The 26,145-nt window shown below is 34.7% G+C and overlaps 1 protein-coding gene across 5 annotated transcripts in view; it reads right to left on the bottom strand.

Annotated features, from left to right (window-relative positions):
- LOC127870830 (TAF5-like RNA polymerase II p300/CBP-associated factor-associated factor 65 kDa subunit 5L) overlaps positions 1-25,132 on the bottom strand; it is a 51,655-nt gene extending 26,523 nt beyond the window's left edge. For all 5 annotated transcript variants that reach the window (XM_052413394.1, XM_052413387.1, XM_052413372.1 and 2 more), the window contains exons 1-6: positions 25,035-25,132; positions 5,933-6,090; positions 5,388-5,506; positions 4,484-4,613; positions 2,585-2,648; positions 1,803-1,857 (exon numbers count right to left, since the gene is read on the bottom strand). In XM_052413394.1, the coding sequence (XP_052269354.1) occupies positions 1,803-1,857; positions 2,585-2,648; positions 4,484-4,613; positions 5,388-5,506; positions 5,933-6,090; positions 25,035-25,103 (595 nt within the window). In that variant the 5' untranslated portion in view covers positions 25,104-25,132. The remainder of the gene's footprint in view (positions 1-1,802; positions 1,858-2,584; positions 2,649-4,483; positions 4,614-5,387; positions 5,507-5,932; positions 6,091-25,034) is intronic.
- Between the last annotated feature and the right edge of the window lie 1,013 nt (positions 25,133-26,145).

Consider the following 26,145-nt stretch of genomic DNA (forward strand, 5'->3'; position numbering starts at 1 on the left):
CTGGCATTTAGACGGTTTGTCAGCCGAAGATCCGTAACGAAGATCATGATGTCAGACAATGCGCCCACCTTCCGAGCTGCGGCGAGTCACATTCGCCGATTGACACACAACACTCAGGCGTGTCTTGCAGTACAGGGCACAGAATGGAAGTTCATACCGCAACGCACACCTTGGTATGCTGGTTGGTGGGAACGGCTAATAGGCATCACGAAGAAGACCATAAAGAAAGTACTTGGTAATGCTTCAGTAGACTTACATACACTGCAGACTGTCGTCACTGAAGTAGAGGCAATTATCAATGATAGACCGCTGACATTCGTTTCAACATCACGTGAAGATCCAGAGCCGCTAACACCCGCTCATCTGTTGTACGGCAAGTGGATGACGTCACTGCCTACATACCACACTCCTGATGCAGACGATATCATTGGGCGCAATCATACCAGAGATAACGCAGCACAGCGTTTTGACCAACATAGACGAGTCATCGACCAATACTGGGCGTGCTGGAAAAGTGAATACTTGACGTCACTACGCCAGCACCACTACCGAGCAGACTAATCGAGTAGGTGATGTTGTCATTGTACATGACGATTTCTCGCTGAGGTTGCGATGGAACTTGGGCGTTGTTCAAGAGCTGATCCTGGGTAATGATGGACTCTCGCTAGCAGCGCACTTGAAAACCGCAAATGGACTGTTGACACGACCCATAGTAAAACTATATTCAATGGAACTTAATGTGATGGACACTTAGAAACAGTGATAATAAACATGATGGACTTTACAAACAAATATTCTAACTATTTGAGTGCATGATCATTGATTTATATTTTTCTTTGAACATGACAGTGTTGCATTTATTGTCATGATGTATTATTTTGTCGGCGGGAGAATGTTAGGATTTTGGCGCGTCGTCGCACACATGTCACCGCAATCGTTCACGTTTTATTTGACGTCATATTTATATACTTGTTATTGTACTTTACTTTTTGAAAAGTCAGATAAAGGTACGAACCTACACAACGCGTAGTTATCTACTACGATCGCACAAGCTTTGCTATAAGCAATATGCATTCTATGCTGAGAAGAAAATAAGAGCTAGCTAGACCTGTCACTTTCTTTCCTATAATACCCAATGCATGCCGCATTGTCAGAGAGCATTGCCAATTCAGTTTGAAGAACTGGTTTCCCAACAATTAAAGCTTCCTATCTATAAGGTTTTATCTTAAGACCTTCACTATGAACATTCACTTCGGCATTAACAAAAAACTTATGAAAGCAGGAGTTGAGGGTCTAATTCACTGAACTTAACATCAATGAGACCTTCCTACATATTGAGGTCAAATATGATATATCTGATAATGTTCAACATATGCCCAGATTAAAATTATATTACAAACAGAATGAAGGGAAATAACTCTAAACATATGGAAGCAAGACTTATGGCTCTTACCATACTTATTAATTTTTAATTTGATACCACTTAAAATTTTCAGATATGCTCCAGATAAAATTTACGAACAAACATTAATAACGGGAAATAACTTGCTGTTTGAAAATTCTCAGTTAAAAAAGGTATAACTTTTTTTTTTTTTCCAAAGTATGAAAAAAATGTAAATGCAAAACTTCATATTTTAAGAAATAAAGCCAGCAAGCTTGAATGATGTATACTTAAAACTGTAGAAGACCTTCGAACAAGTTTTGGTCAACAAATAGGCAGCTGATTCCAGTATCACCTCAATCTAATCTGATTGGGGGTATAATCAGGCACATCTAATGGAAAATTGCATATGAAAACGTACCATCAAGGTGAATATTGTGGTTGATAATTTGTAGAAGCATCATGTTATCATCTTTCTGAAAAAAATGTCAAGTATCAACGTTTAAACAAGACTATTGCCAAGCAATATATGTCCCCTACTGGCTCCACCATTGTCAGAAATTCCTTCATTGTCAGATTTTTTTTATATATATTTGTTGCTATAGCAACCAGAATTTTTGACGAAGGGACAAAATGAAATGATGTGCATAATGTCCATATTGCCATCTATCCATGTTTCAAGTTTCATGAAAAAATATGGAGAACTTTTAAAGTTCTCGCAGGATCCAGAAAACCACCATTTTCAGCAGTATTTCAAGTCTATTTGTTGCCATAGCAACCAGAATTTTTGGCGTAGGAACAAAATGAAAAGATGTGCATAATGTCCATAATGCCATCTATTCAGGTTTCTAGTTTCATGAAAAAATATTAAGCACTTTTAAAGTTCTCGCAGGATCCACAAAAGTGTGACAGACAGACGCACAGAGCAAAAACCATAAGGTCCCTCCGGTAAAACCGGTAGGAGACTAACAAGCTTACTTGGGAATCAGTTCAAATAAATATCTGTCTGGGATGGCACTTTAACAGCAGCAATTCTTTCTGTTGAATATGAATTGTAATGGTTTATTGGGCTAATAAGGCTTTCAAGTACCCAAAAATTACTGTTAATATGCACTAATTTATGTGTAATTATGCGTCAAATACTGCACCTTACTAATTACCTTTTTGCTTCTTCATTGTTAAGTTAATTTTCATAGTTTTTACCTTTAAATATCTATGGAGAATTTCAAACTTTTCTTTGGTAAGTGGAACCCTGTATTTCATGTCCCTGAAACAAGTGTAATGTACAATAAATTGGAAGCAAGTACAATATTCCACAAATGTTGGGTATAGTTATGTTGAAAAGGGGGCATAATATACATTTTAAGAGCAAAGACAGGTTAACCGACATGGTGACAGGGGGTATAATAGTCTGCTTATAGTGTATAATAATATTCATGATGTTTCAGAAATTCTAAGTTGAAAGAAGAGCATGATATATTTTTTATTTTTTTACATAGAACTTCATTGCATAAGCAGAACGTCATATCACAAGGACCAATGCCTGCAAGTGTGAGTGTCTTAAATTGAAAAGTGCAGGAGACTGCGAATGGACAATTTTCTGAAGACAGAAAGATGGAAAGACATCCATGGTGATTCCCAAATAAACCCCAATACTTTGTAACCGAGTATGAAAAAAACAGGGTTCACATTCCTGAAGAAATATATTCAACTTGACACAACTGCTAAGCTTAGAATACACGATGATGAAATGTCTCATTACACTATTAAGAGTGTGACTTGTGTTACGTACCTCTGCTTTGAGGTATACCGTTTTAAATACTTGATTACTTATAGCTTTCAAATAGCTGTTAATATAGTAGTACGCTTGTTCCATCCGTTTTGAAATATGACACAAATCGAAAATAAACGTTTAAACAATAACTTATTCGGGCAAAGACAATAATCGCAATAAACAACACGAGTGACACAGTGTAAGTTATTCCTAACCGCCAGCTTCCCGGTAATTATACTAGGGTAGTGTTTACACGGATTTACACATGTGACGCACAATCAGACAGTTCTGCCTTCTTTCAGAATTTATGTAAATAATGCAATAAAAGTGTTAAAAACGTTTCCAAAAGCAGTGTTACTTAATGTAAACAATCTTCATATCAATGGATTATTACTTTAAACGTATGTGATTATGACTTAAAGGTATTTACGTAGAAAAATGAATGACTGTCTCTCGACAAAAATTACGTCTATTCTAGATCTTGACTTTTTCTCAACTGTCCTCTATTTTGACTTATTGTTCAATACTGATGACCAAAATTGGTCAGTGACCAAGATTCTGGGCAGTGACCAAGATTCTGGTCATTAATGACCAGAATTCTGGGCACCAGTGACCAAAATTGGTCAGTGACGTTACTGACCATAAATAATGACCAAAAAATTAGAACGATACATGAAGTCATTTACCAAATGCCATAACAATGAGACAAAATGGCGCCTTATTTAGAAAAACAATGAAAAATACAAAGTATTCAAATGGATGGCTCACCGCTAGATAAAAGTTCTGGTGATGTTTAGATTATATAGACTCAGTTGTGTACATTTGTCAATTGTTTTATATAGTCACATAATGTCACCAGAATTGAATGAACAACTTAAAAGGCAGTCAATTGAACAGGTAAGTGCAACTGTTACACCTGGGGTGTATCACTTGGCACCATGCTGTTATGGGTATGGGCCATGCCCTGTCAAAAGAGGGTTTAATGCATGCACATAAAGTGTTGTCCCAGATTAGCCTGTGCAGTACGCACAGACAACACTTTCCGCTTCCATGATTTTTTTCGTTAAAAGAAAGTTTCTTCTTAGCAAAAATCCAGTATATGAGGAAAGTGTTGTCCCTGATAAACCTGTGCAGACTGCACAGGCTAATCTTGGACAACACTGTACACAAAACCCCTATATCGCAAAGCACGATCCAAATATATATATAACAGACACCAAGTACTGGTTGAAGGCCCAGGAAACTAACTCGAGAGCATTTCAATAAGCCTGAGGCTTTCAATGCAATCAAACTAAAATAAATGAGTTAAAAAAAAGGGTGCTACATACTTAAAAGCTTGCACGTGTTTGCACGAGATCATATCAGCCTTGGACGAGAGCTTGGACAGTTGTTCCAGGATGGATTGACGTTCCGTGTCCGTCCCAAAGATTGCGCAGTGGCTCTTAAAAAACTTGTGAGCTGGAAACATTTTCAATGATTTAACAGTCAGTGATGTGATTCATGCATGTGTAATTAAATCATTAAATGTATGCTTGTACTCTGATTTTATAGGTCAACAGTGTAACTTATAAATTCAGGACTGACTTGAAGGGAAGTTTGGAAGTAAATCATCCCAGTCTTTTTCACAAGACTTCACATTTATGGAAGTTCCATCACGTAAGGATAAACAAATTATTATGTGATATAACTAAATATGTTACATCTTTCACTGTATGAGTGGTTATATCTGATGAACATATTCATACCTTGTATTTGATCTTGATAACAATTCTGAAATGCTTCTGACTTGTGTTTCACAATAGTGTATAATCTACCAAACCAATTGATTGTCACACTGACTCAAATAAACCCCCTATTCAACTTTGTATATAAGTGCTTAAAGAAGCCAAAAGATGCCCTGCAGTGTCTATTACCTACCATTGCCCCTGTGGCCATTGCTTAGCAATGTCTATTATCTACCATTGCCCTGGTGGCCATTGTTCAGCAGTGTCTATTACCTACCATTGCCCCTGTGGCCATGTGTCTATTACCTACCATTGCCCCTGTGGCCATGTGTCTATTACCTACCATTGCCCCTGTGGCCATGTCTCTAATACCTACCATTGCCCCTGTGGCCATGTGTCTATTACCTACCATTGCCCCTGTGGCCATGTGTCTATTACCTACCATTGCCCCTGTGGCCATGTCTCTAATACCTACCATTGCCCCTGTGGCCATGTGTCTATTACCTACCATTGCCCCTATGGCCATTGCTCAGCATCTCAAGGTACATGTGGACAAAGACAGGAAAGAGTAGAGCCTGTGAATCTGTTCCAAACAGCTTCATGTTCTCTTGCAGAAAGGTGCGTAACCTGAAAAGTCAGTGCAGAAGAATAACTAGGTACAAATATAACAGAGTAAGTAAAAGCTTTTGACCACAGTTGCCAATCGTATTTCAATCAATACTTCGTTCTGTACATCTGTGAGAAAATTAATAATATAAGAATTCTTGAATAGTGGCTTCTTCTAATTTCAATCCTAGCTTAAGTGGTCAATAACAATACAAATATAATTGAATCCACAACATTTTAAATATTATGTTTGAAAATGTTGAGAGGCTGATGAAGACTGAAGATTTCAATACAATTTTTCCTCTCAAAATGTTTTATACTTAATTCTTTAGACTTTCATTTTTCCTTTTAAGTTGTATTTCCTACAGGTACATTTGTGTTGACTCCACTACTACGTTGATCTGATCAATACTGTATTCTAAATGTCATGCTATTTAGAGCCTCTACCTAATGTACTGTTGCTCAATGAGAGTTGTGTCCCCTGAGATGCTGGAGAAGGCCAAGGTGTTGGTAGTGGTTGCCTCCCCTGTCTGACTGCCCTTCAGAGCCATGTTGGGCAGGGGCTGGTGTCCCTTACATTCCTTTTTCTGACTTGGTTCACCCTCCTTGTCATGTAAGAAATTAAGGCTGATAATTAAAGTATTTAATTATTAATTTACTAGTCTGAAGAACCATTTCAATTATTAAAGTTTGTTAAATTGCAAGAAATTATGACTTAACAATTATATACACAACTCATGAGAGTTTTTATCAAGAATGAAACATTATCATTCCTCTTTATTCATTGATACTCTATGTCAATTGTGACACTGACTTAAAGGGGCCTTTTCACGTTTGGATTAATTGACAAAATTGAAAAAAGTTGTTTCAGATTCGCAAATTTTCGTTTTAGTTATGATATTTGTGTGGAAACAGTAATACTGAACATTTACCATGCTCTAAAATAGCCATTATATGCATCTTTTGACAATTTAAAAACCTGAAAATGATAAGGCGTAGCGACCCGAAACAATTGAATAATTTGGAGAGCTCTGTTGTAGTCGTTATATTTTGTGAAATTACGAGGATTGCTTATATAAAGTATAAAATACACCAACATTGTATGAGCACGGATGGCCGAGTGGTCTAAGTGGTAGACTTTTGCTCCAGGTCTCCAGGTGTCAGTGGTTCGAGCCATGTTGAGGGTTACTTGTTTTTCCTTTTTTACATTTTATTCTTGGTTTTTTACTAGAGTTATTTAGATCCCATGTTTACATTTATCAATATAAAGCATTTTATGACAACCTTCAATACATGCCAAAATCTGTGAAAAGGCCCCTTTTAGTAAAGGTTACATAACTTCCAAACTAGTAATTCAGATATTTCTTTTGGATAAACCATCATTAACTTGAAATATTTAAAGTGTGATCTCATGACTGTCGAGCCCAATTATACATGTTTGCAATATATTATTGTGGTTGCATGAATGATTCTTATATTTATTTTTGCAAGTTTGCTGTTTGATTAGCCAAAGAACCATCTTCAACCAACCAATCAAATTAGCTATTGACACCAAACTTAGAAACTTCCAATATAATACCTCATGCACATTTTATCAAACAATTCTTTCCTCCATAAATGCAATCTTGTTCCATCAACATTATGTGATTTTTGTAATATGCACACAGAAACGAATATTCACTTATTCTGGGATTGTCATCCTATTCAAAAGTTTTGGATGGATATAAACAACTTTATTTATGACAAGTTAGAAAGGTTAGAAAACTTGGAGCTAAATTATGCAACTATATCTTTTTGTAATTTGACCCTAGCGAATGCTAACAATATACATGTCATTAACTTCATAATACTGTTGGCTAAATATTTTATCTTTAAAAGTAAACAGGAGAAAACAACACCACTATTAGAAATTTTTGTACCATTTTTTAATACTAGAATTAAACTCGAGGAATTTATCGCAAAAACACAAAACAAACTACAAATATTTAATACTCGCTGAGTGCATTTTTTGCCCAATTAATACACCTACCCTAAAAACATCTTTACACATACTCACTTACATAAGAAAACCTACCTTAAAGCAACAAACACCCTTTTTTTCTTTTTTTTTTGTATATTTTTATTATAACCTTTATTGAACTGTGTAACATTACACCATTTTTGCAAACTTTTAAATATTGTTTGAAACTAATTCAAATATATTCATTTTAACCAATTATTGTCTTCATAGATTCTATGTATCACAAGTAATTAAAACAAGAGGGCCTGAAAGGCCCAAAGTCGCTCACCTGAGATAAAAAGTAATGACCTGTTCTTTGAAGCCCAAGATATCAATGGAACAAATGTTCTAACCAAGTATCATGAAGAATGAACAACAAATGGCCCCTTGGCGGCCATGTTTTTTTAACAGACCTGAACCATTTTTTAACTCTTCCAAGATATGTCCAAATTTCATGAAGATTTGGAAAAAATGTGTCTTCTAGACTGTTCACATGTTGTCACTATATACATATAAAGAAAACTGCCCCACTTCCTGGCGGCCATGTTTTTTCACTGATCATGACCATTTTCAAACTCGTCCGAGACATCCACATAACTAATGTTTTGACAAAATTTCGTGATGATTAGGCAAAACATGTGACTTCTAGAGTGTACACAAGCTTTTTTACTATATAAATATAAGGAAAAAGACCCCCACCCCCTGGCGGCCATGTTTTTTTTAACAATCCAAACCATTATCAAACTCAACTGTCCTATTCAGGTGTGGTAGTGCGGTCTCCTTCGCTTATGCAAATGAACCGGTCACAGGACGGTTACAAGTTATGTAACTTTGTTAGCACTTATGTAATGCGGAAATATTTATTTGACAAACTCTTATTACCGGTCAGGATGAATATACTGACTGGTTGTAATTCAATTAACTAAAGGCGTTCAGTCAGGGACGCCTAAATACACTCAAAGAATTTATTTATAAGTGAAAACCAAGGCAGCTTTAACAAAAATAACTAATTTTTATTCCAAGAACTCGGAAAATGAAGAACAATGACAGAAAATTAAGAACAGGTACAAGCCAAGTCTAAAGAATCTAAGTATCGTTAAAAAAATGAACAACATACAGCAAATACCTTAACGAATGTAAAAAGAAGTTCAAAATCTGTCAAAACAACTGATATAAATATAAGTTACTGTAAGTCTAGAAAGTGCTTCAAAAATCGAGTTTACAAAATAGGTCTAATTTAATCTAAAGAACACTATTTATGGAGATTAGGAAACTTCAGTGAATCAAATGTAAAAATAAGAAAAATTTACTAAAATTATTGAAAAAGAATAGAGTCTTTCTAATTTAGAAAATGCCAAATAGAAATAATCTTAATAATAAGAATAATTAAGAAAATAATGCCAAAATGTCTTGATGCTGGTGTTAAAAATAATTTAGAGTTTAATTATTTCAAAATTCCAACCTTTTTCAAGAGCTGTTAACTTTTCAAGAAAGCATCAAGAGGTGTTTAAATCAGCCAAAACAGCTTATTTTATACAGTTCAGAAGAGATCAATGGCAGAGTAGTCAATTTTCCCTCAGAACAGTGCATTTATCAATGATCAATATCTTCCCAAATTCCAGAGCAGAACTATCTAGAGTATTAACAAGGTTTTACTATTGCCATATAAGGAAAAATGCCCCGCCCCCTGGCAGCCATGTTTTTCAAACAACCGGCATCATTTTCTAACTCTTCAAAGATATTATCGTGATGAATCTTCTGACCAAGTTTCATGAAGATCGGACAGTAAATGTGGCCTCTAGAGAGTTAACAAGATTTTACTATAGCCATATAAGGAAAAATGCCCCGCCCCTTGTAAGCCATTTTTTTCAAGCAAACATCCAAGACATTATTGAGACCAATCTTCTGACCAAATGTCATGAAGATTGGACAATAAATGTGGCCTCTAGAGTGTTAACAAGGTTTTACTATAGCCATATATAGCCATATAAGGAAAAATGCCCCACCCCTGGTGGCCATGTTTTTAAAGCAACCAAAACCATTTTCGAACTCATCCAAGATATCATTGGGACAAATCTTCTGACCAAGTTTCATGATGATCGGAAAATAAATGTGACCTCTAGAGTGTTAACAAGGTTTTACTATAGCCATATAAGGAAAATAGCCCCGCCCTGTGGTGGCCATGTTTTTCAACCAACCGGCATCATTTTTGAACTCGTCCAAGATATTACTGGCATGAATCTTCTGACCAAGTTTCATGAAGATTGGACAAGATTTTACTATAGCCTTATATAGCCATATAAGGAAAAATGCCCCGCCCCTTGGCTGCCATGTTTTTAAAGCAAACAAAACCATTTTCGAACTCATCCAAGATATCATTAAGACAAATCTTCTGACCATATTTAATCAAGATTGGACAATAAATGTGGCCTCTAGAGTGTTAACAAGGTTTTACTAAAGCCAAATAAGGAAAAATGCCCCACCCCCTGGCGGCCATGTTTTTCAACCAACCGGCATCATTTCCGTACTCTTCCAAGATATTATTAAGATGAATCTTCTGACCAAGTTTCATGAAGATTGGACAATAAATGTGGCCTCTAGAGTGTTAACAAGATTTTACTAAAGCCATATAAGGAAATATGCCCAGCCCCTTGGCAGCCATGTTTTTCAAGCAAAGGTTACCATTTTTGAACTAATCCAAGATATCAGTGGGACAAATCTTCTGACCAAGTTTTATGAAGATCGGAAAATAAATGTGGCCTCTAGAGTGTTAACAAGGTTTTACTATAGCCATATAAGGTAAAATGCCCCGCCCCCTGGCGGCCAATGTTTTTCAACCAACCGGCATCATTTTCGAACTAGTCCAAGATATTATTGGGATGAATCTTCTGACCAAGTTTTATGAAGATCAGACAATAACTGTGGCCTCTAGACAGTTAACAAGATTTTACTATAGCAATATATAGCCATATAAGGAAAAATGCCCCGCCCCTTGGCAGCCATGTTTTTCAAGCAAACGTAACCATTTTCGAACTCATCCAAGATATCATTAAAACCAATCTTCTGACCAAATTTCATGAAGATTGGACAATAAATGTGGACTCTAGAGAGTTAACAAGGCAAATGTTGACGCCGCACAAGGGACAATGGACGACGGACAAAAAGCGATCACAAAAGCTCACCATGAGCATGTTGTGCTCAGGTGAGCTAAAAACTTTGTGAAACATTTTGCTCAATGTATGTATTTCTAGTAATATGTAATAGGCAAAATACACATGCTTTATCTACAACAATCATAGTCTTAAAAAATGCTATGTACCATTATATAGTAATACATTGTGAAACAAACATATGAATTGTGTGTATATTTGACATATTATGTATTATGTTATATGCTAGGTGTATAATGTTTACGAAGGAAATAAACAAGAGCACCGCCTTACGGGTGCACACCGCTCATCTATTTTCTTTTTAAAGGTGAAGGGACTCTCATTTTCAATCACAAAGGAGGGAGGGGTGGAGTGAAGAGGGGTGTATAGTGTGGGGGTGTGGACATTTATTACATTATATTCCAAAAATGCGAAAAAAAAAACAAAAAAAATCGGGGGGGAGGGGGGGGGGGGGGGGATTCTTTGGTGCGATGGTTGGACGGTATTTCAAACATAAAATAATAAAAATAAATATTTGTGTTTTTTAACCGTTTCAAAAAAAAATAAATTTGGGGGGGGGGGGTGAGGTGGGGGGGGGGGTATAGTGTGAGGGTGTGGTGGTAATTTGTGAGATGATCTTAAAAAAAAATAATAATAATAATTGTGGGGGGGGGGGGGGGTGAGGTGGGGGGGGGGGGGGTATAGTGTGAGGGTGTGGTGGTAATTTGTGAGATGATCTTAAAAAAAAAAAAAATTAGGGGGGGATTCGGGTGGGGGGAAGGGGGGTGGGGGGGAGATTCTTGGGTGCGATGGTTGGAGGGTATTTCAAACATAAAATAATGAAAATGAATAGTTGTGTTTTTTAACCGTTTAAAAAAATAATTGGGGTGGGGGGTGGGGGGGTATAGTGTGAGGGTGTGGTGGTCATTTGTGAGATGATCTTAAAAAAAAAAAAAAAAAAAAAAAATAGGGGGGGGGGGGGTGATTCGGGGGGGGGGGGGGGGGGAGGGGGGGCACGGGGGATGGTTTGGGTGGAGTCTATTGTGGTATGTCAGGTAAGAGTAGTTTTGTCAAAGTATCAATCAAATCTAATCATAAATAAAGAAGTTATGGCAATTTTAGCAAAATTTAATAATTTGACCTTGAGAGTCAAGGTCATTCAAAGGTCAAGGTAAAATTCAACTTGCCAGGTACAGTAACCTCATGATAGCATGAAAGTATTTGAAGTTTGAAAGCAATAGCCTTGATACTTAAGAAGTAAAGTGGATCGAAACACAAAATTTAACCATATATTCAAAGTTACTAAGTCAAAAAAAGGCCATAATTCCATAAAAATGACATCCAGAGTTATGCAACTTGTCCTTTTACTGTACCCTTATGATAGTTTGCGAGTTTTCCAAGTATGAAAGCAATATCTATGATAATTTAGGGGTAAAGTGGACCAAAACACAAAACTTAACCAAATTTTCAATTTTCTAAGTATAAAGGGCCCATAATTCCGTCCAAATGCCAGTCAGAGTTACATAACTTTGCCTGCACAGTCCACTTATGATAGTTAATAAGTGTTGCAAGTATGAAAGCAATAGCTTTGATACTGTAGGAATAAAGTGGACCTAAACACAAAACTTAACCAAAAATACAATTTTCTAAGTATAAAAAGGGCACATTATTCTGTCAAAATGCCAGTCAGAGTTACATTACTTTGCCTGCACAGTCCCCTTATGATAGTTAGTAAGTGTTGCAAGTATGAAAGCAATAGCTTTGATACTTAAGGAATAAAATGGACCTAAACACAAAACTTAACCAAAATTTTCAATTTTCTAAGTATAAAAAGGGCACATAATTCTGTCAAAATGCACGCCAGAGTTATCTAACTTTGCCTGCCCAGTCCCCTCATGATAGTAAGTAAGTGTACCATGTTTGAATGCAATAGCATAGATACTTTCTGAAAAAAGTGGACCTCAACGCAAAACTTAACCAAAATTTTCAATTTTCTAAGTATAAAAAGGGCACATAATTCAGTCAAAATGCAAGCCAGAGTTATCTAACTTTGCCTGCCCAGTCCCCTCATGATAGTAAGTAAGTGTACCAAGTTTGAATACAATAGCATTGATACTTTCTGAGAAAAGTGGACCTAAACGCAAAACTTAACCGGACGCCGACGCCGACGCCAAGGTGATGACAATAGCTCATAATTTTTTTTCAAAAAAAAAAATGAGCTAAAAATGGAATAATAAAAAGTTTGCTGTTTGATAACCGCTTTAGGGTAGACTTATGCAAACAGGCATGGATTTTTTCTTTTAGTACTTAGTCTTTTGCTATGTTTGATACCAAAGTTTTGCAAATCAGTTAAAAATTGATATGGCAGTGACTTATGGAAATTGGCTGGTAATAAGCATTTCAGTGATTTTTTCCTTCATAATAAAGTACTGGAAAACGACTCTTTCCGGCTTCATATATACGAAAAAAGAAATATTAGCAGACTGTATGATATCAAATATAATTCCGTTCCGAAGTCGACAGTGTAAAGCACAGAATGTACTAATGTTTTATTATTATAGTCACACAACTTGTTCAATTTTTTCGTACTGGCATCTTAAGAGGCATTTTATTAATATTGCAACTTAAAGCAAAGTTAATAGTTGAATTTGATGCAGGGGTGGTAGCTTGGTTACTTGTGACATCTCATGACAACTCTCTAGTGTAACACTATGGCACTATCCTGTTAATTGGATCATAATTGAGATGAAAGCCCCTTTACTAGTGTTGATGACATATATGAATTATGGATTGCATCAAATTAAAAGCCCGATTGCTCTTTATATATAACAATTTTTTATGACACTTGATTCACTTGGTTAAATGATTACCGGAATAAACCTCCTTCCGAAGAAACTCCCTTCCCTTAAAACGGCAGAGCGAAATAAACCCCCTTTCACATTTTGCATACACGGAAGAAACACCCTTCCATAGCGGAACAAACCCCCTTTAAGTTTTCAGACAGGCAAAATAAACCCCCTTCCTTAGTGTTATCCTAAATCCGTTATTAAAGTGATATTATGCGAATCTACAATGTAACAGTATATGATATGTTTATCAGTGTCTATCGCAACCGTTGTTGTTAATTTTTGGTGTTTTCACTTCATATATATTTATATTTGTTAATGCAGCATCAACATACTAAAACAATATCCCGGAAAGAGTAAAGAGTGCATTGGAATATCAACCGTACTTTCGTTTTGACAACTGACGACTGAAATGATTCGATGCACCATGTGAATCTATATTTAGATAAAAAAGACAAAAATATAAATAAATATATATTTACATTTATTTACAAAGATCAAACAAGCATATATTAAAAAAGCAATAAATAAATTGCTGATGAAAAATGACACGCATTTATTAACGATAAAATAGGCATATGATACAAAAAAAGTTAATTGAGCAAATGTAATTAAAAAAAACTGTACATAAATTCATGCGAGCCGCACTTTTTTGGAAATTAATGAAAGGTGCCGATCATGACACAACTTCTCATCATTATCTACAATAGCCAGTTCATTAAAGGACCTTGAATATAATTAAATGAAGGTGCGAAAATCTTTTTCCAAACTGCTTTGTGCTGATTAAAGAAGTTTACCGGCCGTTTGTACACAAGTTGTTAATGATGACATGCTCGTGTGAATTTGTTTTGCACTTGTTTAAGTGAGATAATAAGATTTTTATATGTGTTAAATTGTACTATATTGATAACAAGAGCTGTCAGAGGACAGCGCGCTCGACTATTTGAGTGCTTGACAGTATAACGTCAGCCATCATGGAGAAATTGTTCATATTCAATAATTTATTAGACGATCTTTCAAAAAAAAAAAAAAAAAAAAAAAATATATTTTTTTGAGGGGGGGGGGGGGGGGGGTAGGGGGGTGAGAGGGGGGTTTAATGTGGGGTGTGGTAATTTTTAAGATGTTTAAAAAAAAAAAAAAAAATTTTGGAGGGGGGTGGGTAGGGGGGATGTGGGGGTGAGAGGGGGGTATAATGTGGGGTGTGGTAACTTATTAGATGATGTTTAAAAAAAAACAAAAAATGTGTTTGTCAGAAACACTATGTCCCCTTCTGCACCGCTTTTTTTTTTTACCTTTGACCTTGAAGGATGACCTTGAACTTGACCTTTCACCACTCAAAATGTGCGGCTCCATGAGGTACACATGCATGCCAAATATCAAGTTGCTATCTTCAATATTGCAAAAGTATTCATAAAATTAGCGATTTTGGCCACATATATTTGACCTCTGACCTTGAAGGATGACCTTGACCTTGACCTTTTACCACTCAAAATGTGCAGCTCCATGAGATACATATGCATGCCAAATATCAAGTTGCTATCTTCAATATTGCAAAAGTTATTGCAAATGTTAAAGTTGGCGCAAACCAACAGACCAACCAACCAACAGACAGGGCAAAAACAATATGTCCCCCACTATAGTGGGTTGAGGACATTAAATTGGGGTGGGGGGGTGGGGGGAGATTGGGGGGGGTAGTACGCAAACTTTTAACATAGATTTATGAATAATATGCATATTCAAAGTATAAAAGGGGCAATAATTATGTCAAAATGCTTGATACAGTTGTCTGCTCTTGTTTATAGGTTGGGGTCATGATGGTAAACAAGTATGCAAAATATGAAAGCAATATGTCAAGGGACATTGAAAATAGTTGGGGTAGTACGCAAACTTTAACATTTGCTGCATATTGTAAGTGGAAAAGGGGCCATAATTATGTCAAAATGCTTGATAGAGTTGTCTGCTCTTGTTTATAGGTTGGGGTCATGATGGTTAACAAGTATGCAAAATATAAAAGCAATATGTCAAGGGACATTGAAAATAGTTGGGGTAGTACGCAAACTTTAACATTTGCTGCATATTCTAAGTGGAAAAGGGGCCATAATAATGACAAAATATTTGATAGAGTTGTCTGCTCTTGTTTATAGGTTGGGGTCATGTTGGTAAACAATTATGCAAAATATGAAAGCAATATGTCAAAGGATATAGGAAATATAATTTGGGGTAGTATGCAAACTTTAACATAGATTTATCAATAATATGCATATTCTAAGTATAAAAGGGGCAATAATTATTTCAAAATGCTTGATAGAGTTGTCTGCTCTTTTTATAGGCTGGGGTCATGATGGTTAACAAGTATGCAAAATATGAAAGCAATATGTCAAGGGACATTGCAAATAGTTGGGGAAGTACGCAAACTTTAACATTTGCTGCATATTATAAGTGGAAAAGGGGCCATAATTATGACAAAATATTTGATAGAGTTGTCTGCTCTTGTTTATAGGTTGGGGTCATGTTGGTAAACAATTATGCAAAATATGAAAGCAATATGTCAAAGGATATAGGAAATATAATTTGGGGTAGTACGCAAACTTTAACATAGATTTATCAATAATATGCATATTCTTAGTATAAAAGGGGCAATAATTATGTCAAAATGCTTGATAGAGTTGTCTGCTCTTGTTTATAGGTTGGGGTCATGATGGTTAACAAGTATGCAAAATGTGAAAGAAATATGTCAAGGGACATTGAAAATAGTTGGGGTAGTACGCAAACTTTAACATTTGCTGCATATTGTAAGTGAAAAAGGGCCATAATTATGACAAAATGCTTGATAGAGTTGTCTGCTCTTGTTTATAGGTTGGGGTCATGTTGGTAAATAAGTATGCAAAATATGAAAGCAATATGTCACGGGACAAAGAAAATATTTGGGGTAGTACGAAAACTTTAACATTTGCACGCTAACGCAGCGCTAACGCTAACGCAGACGCTCACGCCGACGCCAAGGTGAGTAGGATAGCTCCAGTATATATATATATTTCATATATAATAGTGGAGCTACAAATATGTTACAAGAACACAAAATATCCTTAAACACACAAAATTACTTTTTTTATTCTTATTTGAATCTCTTAAATCGGCATAGCGGAAGAAACTCCCTTTCACATTTTGCATACACATGATTTCATTATGGAAGGAGGTTAGTTCCGCTATGGAAGGGGTTTTATTCCGCATATACAAAACAAGCGAGGGTGTTAATTCCGCGTATGCAACATGTGAAAGGGGGTTTCTTCCGCTATGCTATTTTTAGGGAAGGGTGTTTCTTCCGTAGGGGGTTTCTTCTGTACACCGGTTTAATTAATGTAAGGTTGCATCAGAATCACAAAATCGATAAAATTTGTATGCTTAGACGCTGAGTCTGTGATCTTTACATTCAAACCTTTTTTGAAATCAAGAGTCTCGAAGTAAGCTTAAATATTATAACATATTTGAAAAAGAATTTCAATTTGGAACCTACTTAAATTGTGTAGATGATGAAAAACACAGAATTGCATTGAGTATATTCCGATTGAGTTCGCATCACTTAGAAATAGAAAGAGAAAGATTTAATATTATTAACGTTAATGATCTTGAGTGTAAAGAGTGTACTACTGGTGCAGTTGAATTTGAATTTAATTTCCTAGGTATTTGTCCGATTTATAGAGATCTTAGGTTAAAATACAACATAAGACTGTCGTTTAACACATAGAATTGTATAAACAAATTATGTCAACAAAGTTTGTAAAACGTATCTGTAAAGTATCGAAATTTATCGATATTGCAATGATAAAACCAAAAGATTTCATTGATTTAATGATTTGTATGTGTTATAATTTACTTTCCTTTACTTGTGGAATAACATAATCAATAAATCATACAGTAATTCTCTGTATAGCCGAACTTCATCTCATTGTGTATATGTATTTATGATATGATTCATTTTTCCAACAGCATGTATCGCTGATTATGGGAATAAATAAACCATTAATGTACATAAAATTCATTCACAATTATTGGAGTAACGTAGCTAGTGGCCGCCTTATTGCGTTGATAAGATAGGGATCACCACAGCAGGTCGCTTATACACAGTGTAGGCAACCGCTGTTTTATTGGGGGGGGGGCAGATGGTTCAAATTAAGAAGTGCTAATCGAGCTATTTCACATAGAGCTGTAAAATATAATTGATTTAATGTTAATCAGAAATATCATCAAAGAAGTGCCATTATTATGGATATCAAACAGTGTGACTACATTTTCAAAGTTCTAACAATGTCCATTCTTGTTCATTAAGAATATATTTGTTATGTTTGAATATTAAATATATTTTTGAAGTTGCAAACAAACGTTCATTGTTATTCAATTGATTGCATAAATAAATAAATAATTTAAAAATGAAATTACAGTCAAAATACAAAAAAGCATTGCTGAAAAGTAAATCATCATATACCCACTATGGAAAACTTCAATGCATATAAAAAATGTAGTGCAGTAACCAAATATATGAAAGCGTTCGGTAACATGCAATTTAAAATGCACAAGTGGATGATTTTAGTTAAATTGGCGCATCGATTGAATCGGATAGCGATGATGTTATTTAAGAAACTAAAATGTGTCTGATTGACAGGGTTTGATTCAAAATAGCTATTATCTCTCTGGTATCATTCTATTTGAGCTTCCTATAATAGACATGGCCCCTTTCAAATAGGTCACTTTAACGTCACTTTTAAACTTGTGGTTGGTGTTTTTCTCGGGTAATATGTCTGTTCGTTAGGTGTGAAAGGTGTTAAATACAACGAACATAAATTGAAATTGCCAAACAATAATCAATTAAAGTTATTTGGTATGTTAATAAATCAGTTTTACTTAAATGTTTGTCACATTATGGATAATGGTGTAAAATGTGTTGTATACTGCACAAGAAGTAAATATATCTTGTAATTAATCAGTTTTACATGTATAATCATTTTATGTGGATAAATGCCCTTTTGTCCATGAATCAAAGAAAATTAAAATGTTGTTTGTTGTGTGCGGTTATTTCATAATAGACAAAAGTTTCTTTGTTATGTATTTATAAGTATTTGATAATGAACTATTAAGAATGACAATTTAGTCACGATTGCTTGTGTGTCTGGAATTTAACTGTTGACAAAATGTAAAGGCCACCAAAAACATATACAATACAATATTATTCGATAAAATGGACAATTTAGTTAAATTTATAAATAAATTATTTAATTGTGTTAATCGAACTTCACTTGGCGTTTTTCATCGAAGGAACCTAGGTGCAACCCGCTAAGCTCAAGCAAGTTGTATAAATTGATCATAATAATTGCTGGTATGTTGAATCCCGGACTATTGGGCCGACGGATAATCGCTCCTACGCTAATGTTGTGGTTATTATGTGTTTTTTTCCATTCATAAAATTCGCACTTTTTCCAGTAAACGTAATGTAGGAGCGAATGTCCGGGTTGTCAAAATAATGTTGGAGCGACAGTCCGGGTTGTCAAAATAAAGAAAGAGCGAACATCCGCCTTGGCAAAATAAGCGTAATAGTGATTGTCCGTGGGGGCGATTGTCTGGAGACCGTTTCAGCTATATGCGTTTTCTACATATATCGTTTTGTGTGTTGATTTGTATAACATATTGAATAATACTTTTACAAGTCTAAAAGAAAGTTATTAGTTTGTTTTTAATTGTTAGGTTGTGGTGATCGCTGCGGGAGCGAACGACATCGGCCAGTCGTCTCCTGTTGAGATCGTTCGCGATTTTCAGCAGTTGTGCGAAAAGGTTCTATCTGCGAACGCAGGTTATGCCAATAGTTGTTATACTTTAATGATAAATACTTAAAAATAATTTGTAGAACGTTTGTTATCGTCAAGCATTTGTCGGCATATTAATTAGTTATCATCGTTGATTGGTCCTTAAATTATTCCATTGTGTGCTCACAAATAATCCAAAAAAACTTACACTATATTGTTATATATGTAAATACACATGATCACGCACTGAATTAATATAAATCATACTTTTTTTTAAGTGCGAGCATTGTTCTTGCATTGTTTATATTGTGATTATATTGGCGAGTGTTTTTGTTGATTGCTATTTTGTTGTTTCACTTTTATTGTTGTTGCTGTGCAGTCCGCACAGGCTAATTTCCGCTTGTATTGTATAATCTGTTTCAAGGAAGTCTCTTCTTATATTTCCAATATTATTGTTGTTGCTGATTATGGAAAAGAAGTTATTCTAAAGAAATTTGCATTGTTTATATTTTGAATATATTTGTTGAGTAACACAGACGTTTACATTACGTGCAAATGAATTAATAATTTATTAAATTTGTGATGTGAGACCTTCATGTCTATTACTACAAGAACATATCTACGTAAATAAGTTACATAAGCCTTCAGACAAATTTAGTGAAGTTGAAACCCCAGTAACTGGCGTCCTTCGAACGTCTACAAATGTCAAATATTGAGAAGTTAGTCAACAGGTGTCACATTCATTACATTTGTATATTAAGTTGACAGATTTCGCACCTTTTTCGAATGCGCTTTACCAAAATAAAGGATAATCGGACAGACACTGTTACAGACCCCTGGTTTAACATGTATAACACTCCTTTCAAACGGCCTTTTGTTTATTCTTAAGCTTCTCATATCGTTCTTCAGTTCTAACAAGTAAGCATGGCAAAATAAAACTTAGTTACGTGTCAAAAATATGATGGCTTAATTTTTTCCTAGGATGAGGATTAATTTATGGATGATAAGGTACAATCCAATTCTTAAATGAGTTCAACATGTATAATGCTTTTATATTTCATCATTTAATATAAATAATGACCACCCTCGCGAAACCTTGACCTAATCTGTTTTCCTTCTATATCTATATTGGCTGCGCTAAACGCTGCGTTTTCCCTATATATATATTGGCTGCGCTGTCAGCTGCCTTCCTACTTACGCATTTTGTAGAATTAAAATTATTTAAATAATTTGAAAGCAATAAAATGTGTATTTCATTCATAAAATATATTTAAATACAACTTTATATTCTTTAATTAGAGATCGTGTACATTTGTGTGCAATAAACGTCTCGGTATCAAGATTAACTTCAACTTGTTTGATATTCCGTTTTAAAATATATTAGGTTCAAGGTTTTAAAATTGTATGGACCTTTAACACTTTCATACATATAATGTTAATTAAAACCTTCGAATTATTGATACAGTCATTCTCGAATTTCACACATTTTTGCCTTCCATTTCTATATTGGCTGCATATTCCTTCTATTTCTATATTGTCTGCGTTTTCCTTCTATTTCTATATTGTCTGTGTTTTACAACGATATCTATATTGACTGCAACGATGTCTATATGGGCTGCCTTTTATGCCCAATAAGGCAGGGTAGCCTGCAATTTGTAGCGATGTCTATATTGGCTGCGTTGAAACAACAATACGTTTTATCTATACATACATTAAACATACATACAATTGATATAATTATTTTAATTACTCATGTGTGCTCATGAAAACTAATTCTTATGTCTTCATCTTGATACAGAATATCTAGATTCCTAAATTAATATAAATAAATTCGACATACAATTTCATGAGTTCAATGCCTAATATGGTTTATATTTCATTATTTAAAGTAAATAATGCCCATCGTCACGAAACATTGACCTAATTTGTTTTCCTTCTTTATATATATTGGCTGCGCCAAAAGCTGCGTATTCTTTAATGAGTTCAACACGTATAATGCTTTTATATTTCATTATTTAAAACAAATATAGATCACCATCGCACTTAATTTAAAGTAGAATTTCAAATTATTTATGTAAGTTGCAAGCAATAAGATGTGCATATACATTCATTTAATATTTTTACATACAACTTTATATTCTTTTTAATTTATAGATCGTATACATTTTTGTGCAATAAACCTCCCGTAGCATGAACCAACAAGGGAGGCAACTCGTGATGTCACAAATCGGCAGTAACCAAAAAGTGGTTCTTTATTATCTCGCTTAACATGGGTCTAAATTACGTTTTAAAGCTCTTTTCTGATTGGATTAAACAGTCTGAAATCATCCAATCAAGAAAGTAGAGACATTTATCGTGCATAACATTCAATGCCATGCTCTATGCAAGCTATTTAGAAAATAAAAATCGTAAACCAAAAAGTTCAGAATGTTTTTTTTCGCGGTTATAGACGGTGTTACTTGCTGAAATCAGTAAAATATTGCTTTGAAATCATTTATGTATTATTATTGAACAAGAAAGTGGTTGAAAATAAGTGGAAAACATAAGTATTGTGATTAAAACTTGTGTCTGCTACAATTTTACGAGTGGTTACGGAACAGATGTATTGACAAACAAAAGCCAAACGACCGAATAGCTTTCATATTTCAAGTTTATCAGCCTTGAAAGCAGCACTTTTTCAAATGAGAAGCAAAATCATACATTTATCAACCAGTAATAGTCAATAACACCAAAATCTTTGGGTACATCCATTTCGTTTTTCAGAAACCACGACATGTATTATTTTCGGAAACCGACGATCGGTCATTTCCGGAACATCTCGGTAAATTTCAGCAGACAAGTTTTCGTCAAAAATTCTTATGTTTTCCGCAAATATTCTACCACTTTCTTGTTGTATACCAATACATAAATGATTTGAAAGTAATATAACATTGATTTTGGTCAGGAACACTTTATATAACTGCTAGAAAAGACATCTCAAATTTAGCACATAAACCATTGAAAAATCATACTTCAGTTTATCCTTCTTATGATTGTTTTATCAATTACTTTAGCTTCAGCCACCCACTTATTTTTGAAATTATGACACACATATGTTTAAACTTGAGTTATTATATATTTTTAGTTATTTTTATTGAGAAACTTTAATCTTATAACACATTTTTGGTACAAAAATGTTAATTGTATATATATATAGTTTGAAAAAAATACATAGGTAAAGATTTACATAAACTTGCTACACATGTAAAATAAAATGCCAATAATTACAACAAAAATCACTTTTAAATAGTATGTTTTTTTTATTAGTCTTAAACAATATTAATGTTTTCATTTCAAAATTATAAAACACAATACATTAAATATTGTCCTATAAAAATGATGACATAACAGATTGTTAGGAAGATATGAACAGAACGTAAACAGTATGCTTATTGAAATTCAAAACAACTAAAACACCTTTTTGTATTAATTTTCTGATCAAAAGTGGTATTTCTAGTTAGTATAGGAGATATTGTATCAAGAAAAAGCATTAGAATTTGGATTGTTTTGAAGAAAAGAGTGCATTTCATCCAGTATTGCCATGGAACCAGTTTTTGGTTAGAAATTCAATAACATTATTTTAAAGTTCATTACCCCTTGTTGCTAAAAAAATTCATCAAAAATAGAATTTTCAAAGTAATCCATTAAAACAAAAAGAAAATGCTTTCTAATACCTTAAATATTATTCCTGCAGGCATATGACATCAATTATTTATGTTTAAAAAAATCATTGGTTCATGCTACCTCCCGGTATCAAGATAAAATTTTAATTGATTGATATTACGTTTCAAAATGTTCTAGGTTCCTAAATTCCTTGATTCAACTAAATGCAATAAACATTACAAATCTTTAATTAGTTCAATGTAGCATATAAGCTATATTGGCTGCATATTCCTTCTATTTCTATATTGTCTGCGTTTTTCAAGGATATCTATATTGTCTGCAACAATGTCTATATTGTCTGCGTTTTATGGCCCGATAACGCAGTCTGCAATTTGCAGTCTGCGCTAAAATCCGCGTTTTTTACACCCCCTTTACAAAATGAATTTTTAAATTAAATAATTTTCTGGAATGTTTTTTGTCACTTATTGGACACCATATGTCTACAATTTTGCCTTAATGAGGTCATTACACCGACTGCGCAAGATTACTGGACACTGTGATAGTTTGAAAATGAGGCGAGTCATGTAGTGTTTTTCCCAGGAGGGAAAAGGGGCATGGCGCATTACTTTGAAAAAGGGCATTTTAACGCGTAGTTTAGGTAAAAAAGGGCAAAGACGTTCCGTGAATAAGTGGTTTTGAGAGAAACATATACACATACAAATATAAACAAGCACATTTAATGGTAATTGGTGTATTTAACTTACTTTAATTAATATTAATATATTTACCTTGCTATGTCTCCATTTAAGTGGCATGCTGTTGCAGTAAAGTGTACAGAATGACAAACATAATAAAGCAATATATGCATATGAATCTGGTTATAAACAGATCCACTAACATAGTAATGAAACCATGTTTGTCTTATCCCATTTTCTAACGATAATCTTGTCAGAAGTTTTGCCAGTAAAATGAGTAAACTGAACGCTAACAATTTGCAAACACTCGTTTCCTTGACATACTTCAACTGAACAGATTACTAATAAATATGTTGTTGTTGTGTTTAATGCATCATTCGTTATCACATGCTTTTCAGTTCCCTTCTAAATGTGTGATATCCATCGTTAATTCGATTGTTATTTGCCATTTTTGCCGAGAGTCACAATTGATTTGCTGTATTGTCCGCCATCTTGTTAAAATGATAAGTGACAGGTGCGCATAGCAACGTAAACTCGTATAATATGTCCGCCTAATACGTGATTTGCATTTTGTTTAATTAGATAACGTTACAGTCATTCTGTCAATAATTAATTATCTAAATCTAAAATAAATGTTTTTATATTACTGTATAATATTTTCCACGAGGAAAATCTAGGTTTTCAATAGAAGTCCCAGAAGTGACTGTCCACGATTTTATCGTGGACGAGTACACATTATCGACCAATTAGTGTGCTTGGTATAAGCCACTGAAATTATCGATAAATATTGACACAGAGTTATTCACGCATGGCTAATTCATAACCGAGCGAATCTTTCTGGCCTTGGGGCCATACTCTAATACTAGTTGGCAAAGTAATTTGGACAAAGCGCTATTAAGATGTTATCAATAAGGGCGCGGAAAACAGCGGATGCTCATGTTATAAAAGGGCAGGGCGGCTGCCTTTGAAAAGGGCAGTGTGGTGCTAAATGACTTTGAAAGGGGCAGCGTGGCGCTACAAAAAAAGGGCACGTGGCGCTACAAAAAAAGGGCATGGTGCAGCGCCACGCTTAAACGGCCTGGGAAAAACACTATCATGTTTGTTTTGAAATCAAAACCGACAGTTCTTCATTGAATTAATCACATATTTTTGTGTTAATAAGCACGTGAACTTCTTTTTAGATATTATGTTGTCAATTTATAAAAGAACATGTTTTTAAACCAATTAATCCTTAACTGCGCAAGATTACCGGAAAGCATCGTAGTAGCTAATGCCAAGTGCCTGCGGTTATTTACTTATTAGAAAAGTTTAGCCTTCACTTCTATAACAATTTACAATTTGAACGTATTGTTTCAATGTATTCAAATAATATGACAAGGAATCAAGATACCCTAAACAAAAGAAAAGGTATTAGGGTGCTTACAGAGAAATGCCGTCGTTTTAGATACCCGCTAATTGTTGATAAAAGATGTTCGTGCTTGGTCTTTTTCATTTCTAATCCATGTCTAATTCGTAACAAGGGGGAGTAACCAATTGAGGTCACACACAACTTCTTTTGATTAAAAAATAAATTCTGGTTATGGTGAATCTAACGATATTTATCTCCATCTTTGATTTGGCATTTACAAATGAGATAATTAAGACTTTAATATGCATTATATATCATGTACAATCATAATTCAAGTGTGCTCAAATCCTTCTCATTAAAATTAAAAACTTTTTAAGTTAATTAAAAACTTTGAATGATCAGTTTCTGTCTTCAGAGGCGAGGGCCCGGGACTGCAGACAGATTGCGAGATTGTCTGGGCTGAAATCATAATCAGAAACTTAAAGGAAATCTTAATTGGCTCATTTTACATCTACATCTACATCTACATGGTATCATCAAACTGTCATGGATTGACATTTCTTTGACGGTGCGCAAGGCAAAAATATATTAAAGTAAAGAGTAAAGCTACAATAGTAAAGGTAGAAAAAAGCTAGATAAAAGTAAGAAAGTATAGTAGTGACCCCAGTTACTTTTCACATCCATCAGGGCAAGACCTATTTAGCTTCCGTGATGGTACCAGGGCACAAGGCCCCGCCAACATAGCTCTAGTCCGTCATTTGAATGCTAAATTCGTAACTGGGAGGGTGTCCCCTTAGAAGGTTAGGCTGGAAAGCCCACTCTTGAAGGATGCCAGAGAGGGGGCCTCAGCAACGGATGCTGGTAGATCGTTCCAAAGTGGTATACTACGTGGGAAAAAGCTGTACTTGAAGGTGTTAGATGTAGGAGTGACTGGTAAGAAGCCGGAACCGTGCGGGTGTCTAGGCATCTTCCTTCGTGGTGTCAGGTACTTGTTGGCATTAATGTCAACCAGCTTGTTGACTATGCGATAGAGCATTGTAAGTTGATGTTTTGTGCGGCGTGTTTCGAGGGTTTCCCAGTTTAGATCATCCAGCATACTATCAACACTGCTTGTATTATGGAATCTGTTTGTAATAAAGCGCGCTGCACGACGTTGTACCATCTCGAGCTGATACTTGTGAGTTCC

Source organism: Dreissena polymorpha, chromosome 1, assembly GCF_020536995.1.
Source record: "Dreissena polymorpha isolate Duluth1 chromosome 1, UMN_Dpol_1.0, whole genome shotgun sequence".
Taxonomy (NCBI): domain Eukaryota; kingdom Metazoa; phylum Mollusca; class Bivalvia; order Myida; family Dreissenidae; genus Dreissena; species Dreissena polymorpha.